The sequence below is a fragment of the Alligator sinensis genome, unplaced genomic scaffold (genome assembly GCF_000455745.1).
Source record: "Alligator sinensis unplaced genomic scaffold, ASM45574v1 scaffold282_2, whole genome shotgun sequence".
Lineage (NCBI taxonomy): Eukaryota > Metazoa > Chordata > Crocodylia > Alligatoridae > Alligator > Alligator sinensis.
In genome coordinates, this window is record NW_005841879.1 from 3,300,410 (window position 1) to 3,318,762 (window position 18,353).

Here is an 18,353-nt window from a genome sequence, read left to right on the forward strand (position 1 = left end):
CCCTGGCAGCCTGTGCTGCGCGTCTGGCTGTGAACGGGAATTTCTTTCTGGGTGATTCAGCGCTAAAGCACAGCAAGAACCAGAGGAATGAGTGTTTCATTGCTGCAGCCAAGCTCCCCAAGGGCTCGGGCCTTCATGCTGCTCCGTGCTTCCAAACCTGCCCCCGAACCAGGGTGTGGGAATCAGCCTGTCTGGAGGGCATGTTGACTGTTTCTGCATGAAGCATGTGAGAGGGCTGAGAGGAAGATATTTCCTGGGTATGCTGTTTGCTTCTTTCCCAGCTTCAGAAGTTAAAACCTCTGTGGCTGGAGCAGTGGGGCCAGTTTCAGGCCAGGGCCACGCTCCTGAACAGTCCCGCTAGCTAGGGATCTGCAGGCAGATTTTGTGGGGAGGGACTAGCCCTCTAGAAGGGTTGTGACTAGAGCACAGCTACACTCTGGCTATGTGTGTGCAAGAACAACTACCCAGACATTAGAGAGGACAGCCGCTGTCCAACATCGCAGAACAGGGTGGGGGAGACAGAATGGACTTTAATAGTCTCCAAAATGCTTGCACTGAGCTCAGCTCCTGCATTTCCCAGCCAGGGAAGTCACTAATGTAGCAATCCTCAGACACTGCTGCCCCCAGTGGAGCTGTTCAAGGAAGCTGCTAAAATTGCTTTCGTTTCCTCCAGAGCTGGGGTAGCCTTTCCTTCAGCCCGCACTGCCAGGCGTGGCTCGCTTGCCCTAGTGGGAGGTCCGGGCCGTCTCCTCCACAGGAGGGCTCTGTGGACTGCACCCACAGGAGCCGAGGTCACGCTGGAGGTGGGAACCTGGAGCAAATCGCATGGTGGCAGCTGTATGCAAGGGAGCAGCTTGGTCAGTCCCTCGGTAAGTCCGCTATGACGGGGCAGGGGGACGGTGCTGTTAGGGGCTGTTGTGTGTTTACAGATTTTTAAAAATTGGGACAAGTTGCCCTGCCGTAGGTTAACCCAGTGCTTCTCAAACTAGGCACATGGAGAACTTCTAGGGGGTAGGAAGCAATGAGAGGAAGGAAGGGGAAAGGTCAAGTATAAGTGGAGGAGAAGAACAAGAGAGAGAAAAAAAAAAAATGAACTCCTCCTCCAGAATCTCAGGGATGGGGGAAGTTACCATGTGGCTGCAGCGGCAAAGTCTGCAATAGTGCTGTGTGCTCTTGGGGACACAATCACTCTAGAAAGGAAGTACATGATGCAGAAAAGTCTGAGAATCACGGAGTCAAACCCTATTTGTCCCCAAGGCCTCACCAATACCAGAGGGCTACAAGATCAGCTAAGATATGGAATTGAAAGCGTTTGTACAGCCCGAGAGTGATTTGCAAAAAGAACGTAAGGAAGTTAATGAGCAAACAGGCAGAAGACAAAAAAGTTCAGGAAACTAAGCCATCCACTCACAAGCATAGTCAACCCCACAGTAAAGCTTGCCGAGCCAGCGTGCATGCTGCATCTCTTCTGTGGGAGAACAGCCATGACTCCCAAACAGCTGTCACTGCACTGACAATAGCTGCATAAAGTGAAAAACAATTTCACAGAAACCAGAGGAAAGTCTCCTCGATTAAACTAACAATCCTGGTTTCTATTTCTCTGAGTTAGTCACTGCACTTTCAAAGGCCAGGGTTTGCCGTCCAGCCCTGCCTCTCCTGTTTCCTGATAGAAAAGGGGTGAAAAAAAATAAACTTAAAGAAAGTCTGCATGCAAGAACCCAGGATTCACAAACAGCACAAAAAAAGGACACACTTTTCTTGTGAACTGCTGTGCCTTTAAAGCTTTATAACCTTTTTTTTTTTTGCACCTTTAGATCTCAGTCAGAAGAAGAATAAACTTGCTTCTAAAAGAAAATGGGTACGTAACCTCTTAAAATATTTGCCCTAAACATATGTCTTAGCAAGACCATGTTTCTAAATACATACCCTTCCCATATCCAGTGTGTGGGGAGGCTAGTGGCTTGTCTCAACATTTTTGTGAACATTACCAAAGTATTAACCTTATCCAAAGGGGAAACAGACGCAAAAAGTGGTTACCCCAAAATACACAAGCAATTGGCCACAAAACCGAAGTGAAACTTGGTTACACTGGAACACAGGACAATCGACTGGGGCGTCATTGTCATCTCCAGTCCAACCTTTCTATATGGTCTGTTCCCAATATTCTGTACAGGTCACTGCTTCTGTTATTGGTGTTGCCAAATCTTGTGGGGTGCACTGTGGTGTGACAGGGCATCTCAGAAGATGATCCTTTGTGCATCACCTGCATGCATACAATATCATACTCCTGTGATATTACTGCCTGGATATTTGCTTTCGCCTGTATCCTCCAGTGTTATTTGAAAGGATTGACAGCACCAGCTCTAATAAGAGCCTGTGTTTATAACACTGTCCACATGTCTGTTGGGTAACATGGTTGTTGAAATGTGGTTGGTGTTTGGAGTGGTTGACACATTTGGCCTTCTAGGAAATAGCCCTCCAAAAGTTGCCCAGGATGTACCATGGGGAAGTATCTATCATACACGCACAGCCTCTTGCCCCTCTGTCTCCGCTGCATGGCCAGGCAGCGGTCGGAGCGTCTGATGTGCTCTATGCCCTGGGAGAGAATGGAGCAGAGCTGCATCTGACAGTAAGGGGACCCTGCCCCAGCTGTCTGCCCCCACCCAACAGCCTTGTACTCAAATCCAGACGAGGAGCTTTTCTCCCGCCATGTTGGACTGGGGGTGGGGGGGTGGGGTGGTGGGAAAACACTGCTTTCAAAAGGACTGCAATACTGGGAAAACACTCCTTTCAAAAGGACTGCAATACTATTGGAACTCCATCAGTCACTGAAGATAATATGTGTGTTTGCACAAGCTTGCTACTGACATGACATTTTATTTTCAGACCACAGAACACTGCCTTTGGCTGAATGGAACGAGAGTCATGTTAGATGCTGGCTAGAGTCTATTGGCATTAAGAAAGAATATGTAGACAAGCTATATGAAGAGGAAGTAACTGGCCCAGTGCTCAAAGAATTGGATGAAGGTTTCCTCAAAAGCATAGGTATGAAAGGGGGTCAGATCCACATATTGACACGCAAAAGAAATGAACTTCTGGAGCACCTTCACAAAAATACAGGGTTGGACTTGGCTCTAGCAAATGATTCCAAGAAAAAGGCTTCAGAAGCATTGGTTTGTGAGAGCACAAACAATGCTGGGAAAAAGAAAGGGAAAAGCAGGAATTCTGCTCCACATACAACCACCAGCATACGAACCAGAGAAGGAGTCGGGGACTTAGGAACAATCAGTGTGATACAACTAGAAGATGCATCAAATTCTCAAGTAACTCATCCAAGTGGAGCTTCAGAAATAGATGCATCTAGTCCAGGAGGAAGTATTACCAAAAAAGACACAGAAAAAACAGAGGCTACTCTTGACAGGGCAGGAGGTAGAAAAAGGTCGCTCACTGCATGAAAATACAGCTGAAGCTATAACTCTGAGCAAGTTTAGACCATTTAGAAGTGACAACATTAATTTTAAGTATGTGAAAAACAATGTTCTTGGTCCAGAAACAGGAATCACCGATTTGATCACCCCTTGTCACGAATATAAGTCTCTAGCTATTGCTGCTGAGTTGGACAGGCAACGACTGCAAGCAAAGTTAGCCTATGAAATTATTCGATTTGCCTCAGCTTGCATGAATGTTCGAACAAATGGTACCATACACTTTGGGATTACGGACCAGGATGAAGACAAGGGCTGGAAACACGGACAGATAGCTGGTGTGAAGGTCAGAGACAGAGATGCCTATGTGGATGCATTAGATTACATAGAAAGATGTTTTGACCAATCGGAGAAAGAAGCTGCCAGACTCTGCATTCACCCTCCTATTTTTGTTGAAGTGATTCAGAAAGACTCTCAGGAACAAACCTTTGTGGTGGAAGTTGACATTGAACCATCATCCAGCATAGCAAATGGGAGGGTTTTTCAAGTGCGCTTACCTAAATTTAACCAAGACAGCAATAAGGTGATTATAGAAAAACATCCAGTTTTCTATCAAAGAGTAGGAGCAAAGTCAGAGCCTGTGAAGACTGAAGAACTAGTGCCTTTTATTAAGGGTTTGCAAGAAAGGGATGCGAGAAGAGAAAAGGCCGAATCCTCCAGCAGAGAGGACCACGATGGAATTTCTCAAGACTTAGGGCGGAAATTGTCAATCCTACTGACTGATGGCAAGAACTATATAAATGATTCTTTATGGTACATCCTTGTCACTAACAGGTGTAGGAAAGAAGATCTGAAACATGTCAATTTTTTAATGCGCATGAATATTTTCTGTGTTTTTGACTTTGATGAGGATTCCAACGTGTCAGGCTTGTACGCCCAGTTCAAAAAGCATCATGCGACAAGCTCACATTTCTTGCATGATTACTCCAATGAAAACAAGATGACCACCACTCAGTTTCAAAAACATCTGTGCCTGTTTGATCACACCAGCTGGATATTTTGCAATGGACGCAGCGACTACCACGGGAGTGAAAAACCCTGTGATGAAAACACTTGGATTAGGACTAAAAAGAAATACCTTAAGAAAGCAATTTCTTTTATCTGTGATGAAATTCTTCCCAAGAGCTCTTTCGTGGTGCTGTTCCTATTGTTATCACCTGTGGAAAAACCCATTGTAGACACCTTCCAGGAGTTCTATACAGAAATGAATGGCATGGAATATATCATGTGCATTGCAGAGTCCAGAGAAGATTATGAGAAGTGGGCTAATCTAGCTCAGGCATCTTGTAGTATTGAGACACTGGAACAGAAGAGCATTGTAGGCATGAAGCTAAGTCATGTAGATGCCACTATTCAAACTATGATGTCTTCTAGGACGTGCGCCAGACATTTACCAGTTTCTACCAGAGGGTTGTGTGTGCTTCCAACACTGGAAGAAGAGAAAATGTTCTCCCTGGAAATACTGTGTGTAAATCAATGTGATGATATCAAACTGGATCTTCTGACTGCAAGCGAAATACAAGAGATAGAACAAACATTTTATCAAGGGAGAAGAGTCAGCTGGAAAAATTTCTGGCTTGCTGACAAAGGAAAGTGTGGGGAAGTCATTGAGCGCGAGGCCTGCAAGGATGTCAGCAAAATCTTGGATGAGATGCTGCATGGAACTCGAATCAGATACTCTGTGACTAAAGTGAAAATATTTCATCATCCTGGAAGTGGCGGTAGTACCATTGCAAGACAAGTACTATGGAAGAGAAGGAAGGATTTAAGGTGTGCTATAGTCAAATCCTCATACCCAGTAGCAACTGTCTGTCAGCATGCAGTTAATTTTAGAAAATATGAGGAAAAAGATACCAATCATTGTCCTCCAGTCCTCCTCCTAATTGAGGACTATGATGAAGACTTTGTGGATGAATTAAAGAATGATTTACTGGATGCTATGGCAGTTAGCAAAGTTCATTCTTCCAGGAGTTGTTTCATCCTCATGTGCTGTAAGCGATCTAATGACCCTGAAAAACGTTGCAAAGATTCTCCCCTGGATACAGTTGCTGTCACTCACAAACTGACAGAGAAGGAGAAGAGTTTGTTCAAAACCAAACTTGAAAGATTTACAACGCAGAAAGATTTCAAGCCAGAATTTATCCTTACCTTTGTCCTGATGTGTGAGGAGTTTAAAGAAACTTATGTGAGGGAGTTTGTACAGCACTTGTTGCAAGGTATAGACCTTTCTTCCCGTGATACTAGTTTGATGAGGTATGTTGCTTTGCTCAATTTCTACGTGCACAATTCATATGTTTCACTGTCACACTGTGAGGCTTTCCTGGGCCTTGGGGCATATACAGAAAAGAGGGCACGAGAGCATGATTTCAGAAGTCACTTAAGTGAACAAGCAAGAGTTATTTTCATTGAACTACGAGAAGATATCACTTATCTTTCATCTGTTCAAATAATACATTACCTGGTTGCAAAAGAAATTTTACAGCAGCTTTCAGGAGATCTGCCTCAGAGTCAAATTGCAATGGGTCTCCTTCAGGAAAAAGTGCTTTTTCAGCATAGGTTTGGCCGAGAAGAGTTCATAAAGTTCATCAGAGATCTGTTTATACGACGTGATAAGAAGAGTAGGGGAGACAACACTGACAGCCTCTTCTCTCCATTCATTGAGCATGTGTGCAGCTTTGAAGACTGTGAAAAAGCTATAGCTGTTTTAAAAGCTGCCTACGAATGTCTGGGAAAAGATGCTTTCTTTGCCCAGCAGCTTGCTAGGCTGCATTACAATCATGACAAGTTTGAAGATGCTGAATACTGGGCAGGTGTTGCCAAATCTCATTTGCCATATGATTCTTTTATTTTGGACACCGAAGGACAAGTGTACAGAAGATGGTTTAGTTTTACTGTGGACAAAATGACAGAGGAGGCCACCCCTGAAGAGGCTATTCAGAAAATAGAAATTGCCCTTAAAGCGATGAAATGCTTCCGGGCTGCACAACAGGCTGCAAAGTTAGAAATAGACACCATGAACAACGCTGGTTACTTTGGAGAAGTAGAAGTAGGATGTCGTCTGCTAAAATTTCTGTCTACACTTGAAGTGTTCCCTAGAAACACAGAAGGGGAACATTCAGAACTTGTGCGTTATCTGATATCTGACTACATTCCTGAGAGCATTAAAAAATCCTGGGGAAAACTTCACAGCCGTTTGAAAGGCTTACGCCAGAATATTTATAATGCCCTGGAATGGATTTCAGAAGATCTAAGTTATTTTCAAACAGATAAAAACCAGGAAAAAGATGATGAGGCAGAGGTAAGACAGGAGAGGGAAGAACAAGTTTACAATCCTAGAAAGTGGTTGAAAAGACAATCAGAAGCTTATGCCAAGTTCTTTATCTCAAAGTCCCTTGTTGAGGAAAATAACGCAGGACCTGAAACTCAGCTTCTCAGACGCATGAACATTTATAGGAATGGCGGGGGTAATGTCACTACCATTCTTTCGCTGCTGTCAGATACGAAGGAGAAGAGATCAGTTCAAAAACTGGAAACAATAATAAACTTTTATGCAGAAGACCCACGGCTGGAGGATATTGATCTCATCAATTACATTTTGTCACACATAACTTTAGCCTGTGTATCCCCTGGGTCCTCTAAACTACTCCCATTTCAAAAGCTGCGGGAACTCAGCAAGAGGTTCTTTAAACAGAGAAGAACAACATTTCCAGCAAGCGCTTATTTTTTGCTCACGTTGCTATACTGGCCAGATGAGGCATTAGATGGAGAACCTAATCCAGATAAAGATGACATTCTAATATCAGCTCTTCAAACCATGAAGCATTTGAACGACATCAAAATGAAAAATGTTGCTCCAAGAAAGAAAAGAATCTACACGCACTTTTTTCTAGGAAAGGGCTATGGGCTAGGAAAGATCGTGCACAAGACTAGGATTGATAAATTAATCAGTGGTTCCCTGGATGAACGGCGAATGAAGTGGCTACATGGGGACGTTTGGAATATTGGCAAAATACGTGAGGTCTTAAAAAGAGTTTCTGGCTGGACAGAGGACAGGAAGGTGTTTATAAGGGGGCATGTCAGGCCAATTCATATTTTGCCTTTACATTATGATTCAGTGCCTCCAGGAAGTGAAAATGTGACGCTTTATTTAGGATTTTCATTTAATGGGCTGGTTGCCTATAACATTGAGGTTGAAAAAGACAAAACTCACATGAGAAAATAAGGTACAATAATTTGAGAATATCCTCTCTTCTAAGAAAAGAACTGCAAGATTTTTAATGACCTGTTACATTCTGAAAGTGACAAAGAAATCAGATTATAAAAGGGCAATGGTTCTTTTTTTCTTATAGTCATTACAACCACAATTCTGACATAATTTTAGTATTAACTGCCATATTTTCTTATATATATATATATATTTTTTTTTTTTTTTGCTATTGTTTTGTTACTAGTAAATGGAAGCGTCATATTTTATTTAGCATCTTCAATCTGTGGCCATCATATTCAGTATAATTGCTTATCACATTCTGGTCAGTAAAGAAAAATAAATTGTTCCAGGAAGAAAACATTCAACTATACTGTAAGAAAACTCTGAAGAACTGGTATTTTTACATTTGTAAGATTGTATAGTAAGAAATCCAACTGTTTAAACTCCAGGAAAAAAGGAAGAAATAATTTGTGGGGAGATGTATAATGAACTTGGTCCAAGAGCTAGAAAGTTTGGAAACACCCTTTAAAAAATATCCAAATGCCAAAACTCAGGATTGAAAAATTATGCTACACTTACATGTTTTTAAAGTTTGATTAATCAGTTAATACCATTACAAATAAGTGGGTAACTCATTACAAAGTTGATTTAGGAAAAAATGGTGCAAGCAATAAATGCAAAAGGGAAATCCACAGAGGTTTGGAGATACAAGGCAATTCCACCTCTGGAGCAAGCCGCTATCAAATTTGTTAACTTTTCCCCTAAATTAGATTTCCTGCTTTCTTTCTTGGGTAAATTTAAAAGGGATAAGAAACAAAAAGCTCACCGCTATGCCTTTGGTATTTTCCAAGGGATAGGAAACAAAAATTTAATTTGATCTATATGTTGCACATGCATATAGAATATGCATCTTCACTCAGTACTTCACATCCATGAACAATAATGCTTACATTGAATAATCCAGCTCAACTGAGCATCACACCCTTTGCTAATTTTAGAGGTGTTCACTAGGAAGTGTGGTGGGAGGGGAAGCAAAGGTTTATAAACATTTCACTGCACTTGGCAAAAAGAACGCGGGTTTTTTTTAATATATGGACAATTTGTTTACTGATATATTTAAAGGAAGTTGCCAAGGTAGGCTGGCCACAGATTAGCCTATTGTGTCTTTTTTTTTGCAAACAAATAAGTCTGTGCAGTTTGCTTGGGATAAGAAATTAGATGCATGTAGGTGTAACCCTGTACAATTCAAGATTTTAGGGCACTGCCTGCGCTCTCACCTTCAAATTGCCTGGTTTAGGATGTCTTACACGCTTACCGATTTAATTGTCCTATTTGTATAGTCTCTCTTCACTTCTATGGCAACTTGTTTATTTTAAAATAGTACAGCAATCATGTTATAAATGTATTGCGGGACCAATTTGTTTTGCTAATGCTGCACAGAAAGCTTCCTATAATAAAGTAACTATATTTTATTTTTGGAGTCCCCCCCCCCCCCCCCCTTTTTTGGGGCCCCCCCCCCCCCCCCCAATGCTACTATTTCTACTTAATTTAAAACTGCCATAGAAACTAAAATTGTTTGCCTTTCAAGCTGGTAGATAACCTTTTAAACGAAACTAAACTTGTTTGTAAGTTTTGAGTTCTCCAACTTAGAGCTACTAGGCTAGTTTTTCTCAAGTCACTTGTCTCAGGCAGCCAGATAAATTAAAGAACTGCAAACCATAAGTCACTGTTTCCCTAGAAACATTTAAACTCAACTAAGAGCTAGATGGCAGTATGTGTTCAAGCAGTGCATGAAAAATAAAAGTTTATTTTTCAGTTAAACATGTTCTTACAAATAGATATTGTTTTATATCTGCATATCCCTCTCCACCCCCCGCTTTTCTTTTCTTTTTTTAAACTATCTGTGTGGATACCTTTAAGAGTGATATATATTATAAGTTGTTATATTGGCCCCGGGAAAGGGACAGGGGAGAACAGCTGAAAAAGGACTAAGAGGAGTATGAATATACAAGTACTATCATTGTTGTATAAGATTAACTCCTTGGTCTTTTGAGAATAACACATGGTACCAGGACTGGGGTGTGAAGAAAGGTAGAAAAAAGAAGCATCTCAGAATTCCAGGAGTTAAAGCTGCCTAACAACGCAACAGAGAACTGGAAGAGATTTAAGCAGAGCTTCCCCATATACATGACAGCCCGAGAAACTACAGAGAAGGAAGATCTACTCAAGGTAGCTATTTTCGTAAATATAGCAGGTCCAGAAGCTCTGTCTCTTTATAATAGCCTACAACAGTAAGAAGCAGAATAGAAAAACTATGGCACAGTAATAAAAAAGTTTGAGGAACACTGTATGACTAAACAAAATTAAACCTTTGAACAGTATAATTTCCACATGAGACAGCAGAAAGAATGAGAGACAATAGAGGAGCTTGTCAAAGACCTCAGACTGCTGAGCCAGACATGCAACTTTAGAGAACCAAAAGAGTCCATGATCAGAGACCAAAAAGTACTGGGTATAAGGGATACAACCCCCAGGAAAAGACTGCTGGAGCTTAATTTGGAAGCGGCAGTTAGAATGTGCCAAGCGACAGATAACAAGTGCCAGGCTGCAGAAGCTGGAGGAGAAGACAGAACAAGCTGAATTAGACAGGATTACAAGACTGCAGAAACCTAAAGTAACACAAACAATATAAAAAAGAGGATCTCACTATGAAGCAGGCAAACGGGCTAAATCCAGATGACATCTGCAGTGCCACATACCACACATTCCAGATATCCAGGGGTCAAAAAAACCCACAGAGAAAAAGAGTGGAGCAGCGCACAAATGGGCAGTGCGCGCACCGCTCAAAATCAGACCCGGGCTACCCAGAACCATGCTGCAGCTGCCAGCCAGGCTCCACACAGCAGAATCACCTCTGCTGCAGCCCTGGGAGTCCCCCAGGATCCCAGGTATGGCTGCTGCGGCCAGCCCAGCGCTGGCCTCCCCTACCCCACCCGGGGTAACTTGCCGCGTGCCAAAGCATGTGTGGCATGGGCACATCCCAGGGACAAGCAGTGGTGGTACAAGGTGTGCCACTGCTACTTGTCTCCAAGGAACCAAATGTCTACACCATATGGCGAAGGGTAACATAGTGGCCACATGGTGGACCACATGGCCAAGGGTAACACAGTAAAAATTCAGTTTGTAACAGTCCCAGGAAAGCCAGTGCCAATTACTGAGTTGCAAATGTGTAATATTCTAGGTTTGATTAAGAGAATGGGTGTCACTGATGGACTGGAAGCAAGAACATAGAGGAGTTTTATGATGCGTTTCAAGGCATAGGGAAACTGTCAACTGAGTACAAGACAGAGATAAGAGAACCAAATACTCCCACCACACATGCTCCAAGAAATGTTCCCCTTGTACTAAAGGAGAAACTGAATCTGGAGTTGAATAGATTAGTTAACATGGACATAACAGAAAAAAGTAGAGCAACCAACTGCTTGGGTTCATTCATTGGTCATAAATCTTGAGATTATGTTTGGATCTTAAGCAAATGAACGGGTACATCAAAAAGGAGCATTTTCACACATTCCCACCAGGGAAGAGGTTTTTGGCAACATAGCAGGAGTTAAATATTTCTCCACGTTGGATGCCTCTTCTGGGTTTTGGCATGTCCCCCAAAAAAAGAATAGCACTACATTATGTACCTTCAATATGCCCTTCGGAAGGTATTGCTTTCATAAACTTCCTTTTGGACTGTGTTCTGCATCTTAAGTATTTCACAGAAAGGTGCAACAAATTTTTGAAGGTCTTGATAAAACTATGGTCTATATTGATGATGTATTAGTTTGGGGAAATACTATAGAAAAACATGACTTGAGGCTAAGAAAGACACTAGAAAGAGCTCGCAGTTTGAAACTGGACAAACAAAAATGCAAATTCAGGGTCAAAGAAATAACTTTTCTCCCAGATATGTTATCTGAGAAAGGGTTGCAAATCGATCCTGCAAGGGTTAAAGCCATTACAAACATGCCACCCCCTACTGATAAGGAAGGAGTGCAAAGATTACTGGGAATGATCAATTTAGTAGGGAAATATCTACCTAACTTAACAGAGCAGACCAAACACAGCTTAAATCACTCCTAAAAATGAATGCTTAGTGGAAATGGAAACAAACATGAAGCTGAATTTAAATACTTGAAGGAAAAAATAATGAAAGCTCTGGTATTAAATACTATGACCCTAAAAGACCCATTAAATTGTAAACAGATGCTTCTAAAGGCAGCACTAGAGCAGCTTTGCTTAAAAAATATGGGGATAGCTAAAGACTAGTAGCATACGCATCTAGGGCACTCTCTAAGTCAGAATGTCTATATGCACAAATTGAGAAAGAAAGTTTAGCTCTGGTAAGAAATTTCATATATTCAGCTATGGGAAGCCTGTGATAGCTGAAAGTAATCATAAAACTTTGGTAACTATAGCAAAGATGGGGTTATCAGACATGCCACCCAGATTACAGAGACTTCTTTCAACTGCAGATGTATGATTTAGACATACTGTGCATGCCAGGAAAACACCTACTTATTGCAGATGCTTTGTCCAGAGCATATGACACAACAGAAAGTGACAGGAATCACTTGTTTAATTAGATCATTATTATCTGAGTCCAGGATTCTGTCTCAGATAAAATGTGGGCACTATTTGCAGAAGCTACTGCTTGGGACATCGCATTGCAAAAAGTGATAACAGCTATTTGTGCTGGTTGGATGGAAAACATATACATAGCCCTGATTCTCAGTTCAAGGAAGAGCTGTCGGTACTGGATGGCATTTTGCTCAAAGGCTCACGACTTGTTCCAGCAGTGCTAAAGAAAGACATGTTAAACAGAATACAGGAGGGGCATCTAGACATTGAAAAAATGCAAAAGGAGAGCAACATGTGTTCTATATTGACCCAACATAAATAATGGCATAGAAGATGCAGGTAAGGCTTGTACAATGTTCCTAAAGTACAGATTAGCACAAAGAAAAGAGCTCGTGATGGTCACGGAGGAGCCCGTAGCTCCATGGTATCAAGTGGACATTGACTTGTTTATGCATACAGAAAAAAAAAAGATGTATTAGTGAGGGATTATTATTCTCATCATCCTGACAATGGACTGCTTAAAAGCACAACAGCAAACCATGTCATAATGCACATCAAATTGATTTTTGCTAGACATGGGAGTCCACAAATTGTTAGAACAGACAACAGACCTCAATTCAACCGTCTTCATTTTAAAGAGCTGGCAAACAAATACGGACTCCATCACAAGACGTCAAGTCCTAAATACCCACAATCCAATGGTCTGATGGAAAATGGAATACAAATAGCGAAAAAAAAAACTGTTGAAAAAAAAGCTATAGGTTCACACATTGCTGTTTACCCGTCACACTAAAATTATAGGGTAACGCCCATGAAATAGACTGTCCTCAACAGAAATGCTTTACAGGAAACTCAAAACCAGGCTGCTAAATCTTGTGGATGATTCATCAGAATGAAAAGCAAAATGTGAAAACATTTAAACAAGTTGACAAGCTGAAATAAAAATGATACTATGACAAGGGTTGCAGGGTTGCACAACAAAGATATGGTGCTTATTTCAGATAGAGGAGTGTGGAAACAAAAAGCACTAGTTTCCCATCAAGTATCTCCCAGATCTTATAAAGTAGTCACACCAGGACAGGTGTTAAGAAAGAACAGACCAACACCTGCAGCTCATAAAGGGGAGAAGAGAAGCAGCATCAGGAGACTCACCAAAGGAAACTGAGATAAAGCAACAAGAAAGGACAGAAGAGATTGAAAATGATGCAGAAGTAGGGACATCTGAACAAGGAAACCAAACAAGAACTAAAACCAATAAGGATTGAGAATGCAGAGAAACGGAAATCACTTAGAGCTAAAAAGCCAAGACAGCCTAAGAGAGAAATCTATTAAAATGTACTTTAACAATGCGTTGACTTAAACTTCCAACCTTAGCATTACATGGGATATGTTGCATGTAAAGGGGAAAGATGTGTGGGTACCTTTAAGAGTGATATATAAGTTACTACACTGGCCTGGGGAGAAAGGCAGGGGAGAACAGAAGGGGACTAAAAAGAGTCCAAATAAACACATATTATTGTTCTGTAAGCTGAACTCTTTGGTCTTTTGAAACTAACACCATCCACACTGCATGCAAAGCCTGAATTCACTTACACAATTCAGGATTTAGATCAACCTAGTTTTACAGCTTTTTAATGATCAAGTAGAAACAAAGTTTAGCATTACCTTATTTAGCTGCGATGGATGTTGAACAGCAGCCCTCTTGCGGTAGAATCATACAGAAAATTCTCAGCAGCAACGTGGCTTCTCAGATTCCTGTAGTCCCTGCTGAGAGTGGTCTATCTTTTCCCCTGCTCTACAGAAGGCCAGAAGAGCTGCAAACTCGAGGGCAACAAACAGCTCGCTTTCCTTCTGCATTCACACTGGGGATGCAGGTTACCAGCCTTGATTGATCACAGCTGTTCTACTTTCTTCACTCAGGACTTCCAAGTCAAAAACCCTACTGTGTTTGCCACTGCAGGAAAAACTGCATGTCTTTTAGGTCATTTTTAAAGGTTTTTTTTTTTTTTTTTTTTTTAAATGTCATCATCACCCTCCAAGTATTGAAAAGAGAATTGGATTTAATTGCCTTTCATGGAGACTTGCTAGCCTCAGGAGACTTTCATCTGCCCCATTTCTACTGTTTGCTAAAAGCCCCTAAGATCCTTCACTTTGATATCAAAGTCCAGTCAAGGTTAGCTTTATTTTTCAATAGTTACAGCATCTTTTCTGCAGAATTAGCTCAACCATGACAATAATTGAGCATTTATATCTGGCCCCTTGAGAGCCTGCCCAGCTCCAACATGATGCAGGCTTGTTTTAAACAAGGGAAAAGGCTGATCATTTAGTGTCGAGGAAGAAATTGCTTGGGCTGAGTTCAAGACTGGGGTGCAGCCTGCAACATGTGCAGCCTCGGAGCAGCATTGAGGTCTGGGCTCCCGTGTGGGGTGCTGGATCCTGTTCCCATCAGCTGTGTGCCTGGCAGGGGCTGCTCCAAGTCCACCAGCAGATGGTGCGGCCAGCTGCCCAAAGCCACCAGGGAAACAGAGGACAGGGCAAGTCTTAACTACCCCTTATTCTCCAGCAACTTTTTCAGAGTTGCAAAGAAATCTCTTCGAGAGATTTGAAGCCCTGAAGGTAGGTGTCTGTACCCTTAACAGAGCAGAGCACACACTTGGCCTGGGGCTGCCAGCAGAGCCCCTTTGGAATATAACAGGCAAGTACCCGTGTCACCACCCTGGTCTGTTTTGGATGGTACATGGTCAGCCCTCCTCTGAAGCTGTACCCAAGCTCAGCAAGATTCATTGGGCCAGAGAGCACACAAGGGAGCAAGACTACAGCTTAGTGAACAGGAGGGAGATGTGGGTCCCAGTCCTGAGAACCAGGATTATTTCTGTATTTTGCATCCCAAGTATGAGTTAGAGTGCACTGGCTAGTTGGTGGAAGAAACTCAACCCTTCTGGCTGAAACTGTTACACCCTTTAGATGACAAGAAAATGTTTTCTATGACACATGGTGGGAAAGGGAGGGAGAGTGTGGAGGGCAATGTAGGGGACTGAACTAAACCCAAGGTCTTATTGCTCTAGTACACCCACATTCTCTCTAGTCCAATAGTCCATACAAAATGAAAACGGGAGTGAGAGTAATCTTTTCTTCAACAGAATACCTTGCAGTTCAGTGACCAGGGTACAAGGCTATGGGTTCAACTCCCTAGTCTCTGAAGGAGTGAACTAGCTGTAGGGATACTGCATGGGCAGATGACAGAAGTTCCCCATTGCACACCTCTCTGAAAAAAAAGGAGCAACACCCCACAGGTAACAGGATTTTCTTCATTCTTATAGAACCACAAAAAATGAGGGTTGGAAGGGACCTCTGGAGGTCATCTAGTCCAACCCTCTGTCCAAAGCAGGACCAGCCCCCAACTAGATCATCCCAGCCAGGGCTTTGTCCAGATGGGCCTTAACCTCCAAGGACGGAGATTCCACCACCTCTCTAGCTAACCCGTTCCAGTGCTTCACCACCCTCCTAGTCAAACTTTTTCTTAATATCCAACCTAAACCTCCCTTGCTGCAAAACTTGAGACCATTACTCCTTGTGTCAGTGGCACTTGGGACAGTACCCACCACAATGGGGTTTGAAAGGTAGCAAATGGCCTGCTGGAGGAAAAGTGACCAGGAAATTGTAAACCCAGGAAGGTTGAATTCCTCTGGATGGGGATAATCTGAATTTTACAGAGATGACAGACCCGACCAAGTCTGGCTCTTTTGTTTGAAATTGCTTCTGTGGGACAGTGACTCAGCTGCCTTTAAAGATTCAAACAAGAACTGGGGAATGCAGGAGTCTTCCATCTAGCCAAAGGCTCTGTGGTAGAGTGTACACAAGTAGGCTACTAAGGATTTGCCAGGTCAAGCAGGCTTAAAAGATACCCACAAAAGTTTGTTCTAGTCTCTAATGGGAGCCCAAGTTCTGAAGAGGATTTTTATGCTCACTTCTGATAAAGGATCTCCTTAAAACAAGAGCTAAGGTGATTAAATCCAAGGAGAACCACAGCACAAGACTCCCTACCCAGCATGTTAGTTTCTGTAGATTCTACTCTTCTGGCTTCAGTGAATTAATTTGAATGAATTAGTTTGTTCAATTTATCTCTATCATCCATCACATTTTCTAACCCTAGGGCTAATGGGGATACTCTTATGTGCGCATGTATTGGGGGGGGAGGGGAGGAGAAGAGTGTAGAAACTGTATTATTCAGCTGCAGGTTGACATTTTCCAGTTTAAAACAGGCAATCTTATGTCCATTACAGATAGCAAAAGGCTGAGTACAGAAGCAGAAGACACTTTGCTACCTAGTAGGAAGCAAGTCTGTGACCTTAATCCTCCTTAGAGACTCCATTCCTCTTGAGTGCAGATATTCATCCATTCAGAAATCGCATGAACATGCACTTGCAGCTAGATACCAAATGCCTTCGCTGCAGTATTTCATATCCTCCTTCCTCTAATGACTTGTGTGCGGAATTAGGTAAAATTCTTAATGAAACAAATTTAGGAAGGGGCTTAGGGCTAAGTGAGCATCTACCTACACAACACTGTCAGTTGTCAAAAATAGTAGCCTGTGATGGGTACACTTAAAGGAGCATAGGTCCTTGTGAATCCAGTCAGGGATGGAAGTCACAGATTAGCTTTTCCACACACTATACAGGAAAGCTGGGAAAAGAGAGTGGTTAAATCCTTAGGTACAGCTTCCCTCTTGCACAGGCAGGGTGGCTCAAACTGCTTTTGTGAAGCAGTGATAAGGCTCAACTGGACCTTCAAAATCAAATAACTGAAAACCAAAGCTGGGTGTAATTTTTAAATCAATGGGCGAGTAGGGGTTAAGATCTGCACCTGGAGGTACAGCTTAATTAAAAGACCTGATACTCTGGCTTACTTCACCCAATACCTAAATAGCACTGACTACACCTGCTGTAGGATGTTAAACATGCAGTGTTCAGTGCTGGTCACAAAGCCAGTAAGAAGGAGTGCACAGAGTCAAGATCAGAAATTGTTTGGGATGGAAGCATCCCTCAAGCTGCAGGACCGAGCTAAAAGCAGCAACACTGAAGAACTGTCAGGAAAACAAACAAAAAACAGCTTGTCCTTCAGTTACCCTGTATGTTATGCTCCCTGTGTAAGCATTCAAAAATAAGCTTGTTTTAAAGGCATTTAGCCAGGAATTAACTAAAAATCAAACTAAGTCCATTTTAAGTCTGAATGCAAGCACCTACTACAGAGATTTAATAGAGATCATAGAATCCAGGTTAATGTTTTTAGTTAGACTGGATTATCTTTGCCCAAATGTTTGTATACAGAGAAATCTGTAGGAAGGCTAGAGACCTAGCAAATGCATTCAGTATTTCTAAAACAGGTCCAAAATACAGGGAAAGAAGTCAATTTTTTTTAGGAAGTTTATTACATCACATATTCAAAGGCTTCTTTCAATTGTGAAAAATCAGAATCCCTAACCAAAGGTCGATTTGCAAGGAAACTTTCCACACAGGAGGGTGGCTCAGCATGCTGGGGTATGATATGCAAAGGTACCACATTTCCAGCTACCTTTACATATTGCTCATTATTCATATTCAATTGGATCAAACTTGAACTCTTTAGCTTAAGTGACCTTCCTGCATTTTACTTCGTCAAATACGTCTGAGTCATAAGGGGCAGTTACTGTGTGAGGAAATACCTTGGTCCTGTCCCGTGCCTCTGACAGGAGCAGATATAATTTCTACACTACCTGTAGCTAATTCTTACCTATCTAAACAAATACTTAACAATATTAATACTTTTACAGAAACAGCCAGACCAAGAAAAGGGAAAACAACAAAAAAGGGTAAAAACATTTTTTACACATTTCTTCACAAAGATCAGCGTTGAATTACCTACAGCCTTAAAGACTTCAGCTTTCAGCCTTTTTTGTTTTTTAAACACAGATGAGTAGCAAATTGTTGGGCCTTGTCTTGAGTGTACCTGACTTGCTTTTCTCTGCAAAGAAAACTGCACCCTTATGCAAGGATCTG

At 42.0% G+C, this 18,353-nt stretch overlaps 1 protein-coding gene across 1 annotated transcript in view; it reads left to right on the forward strand.

The window, feature by feature from the left end:
* LOC102388660 (sterile alpha motif domain-containing protein 9-like) overlaps window positions 1-9,179 on the forward strand; it is a 15,365-nt gene extending 6,186 nt beyond the window's left edge. Inside the window, 4 exon segments of the mRNA XM_006017397.3 lie at window positions 674-869; window positions 1,815-1,858; window positions 2,887-3,434; window positions 3,436-9,179. Of these exon segments, the coding sequence (XP_006017459.3) occupies window positions 1,855-1,858; window positions 2,887-3,434; window positions 3,436-7,707 (4,824 nt within the window). The 5' untranslated portion in view covers window positions 674-869; window positions 1,815-1,854 and the 3' untranslated portion in view covers window positions 7,708-9,179.
* Window positions 9,180-18,353: the final 9,174 nt, after the last annotated feature.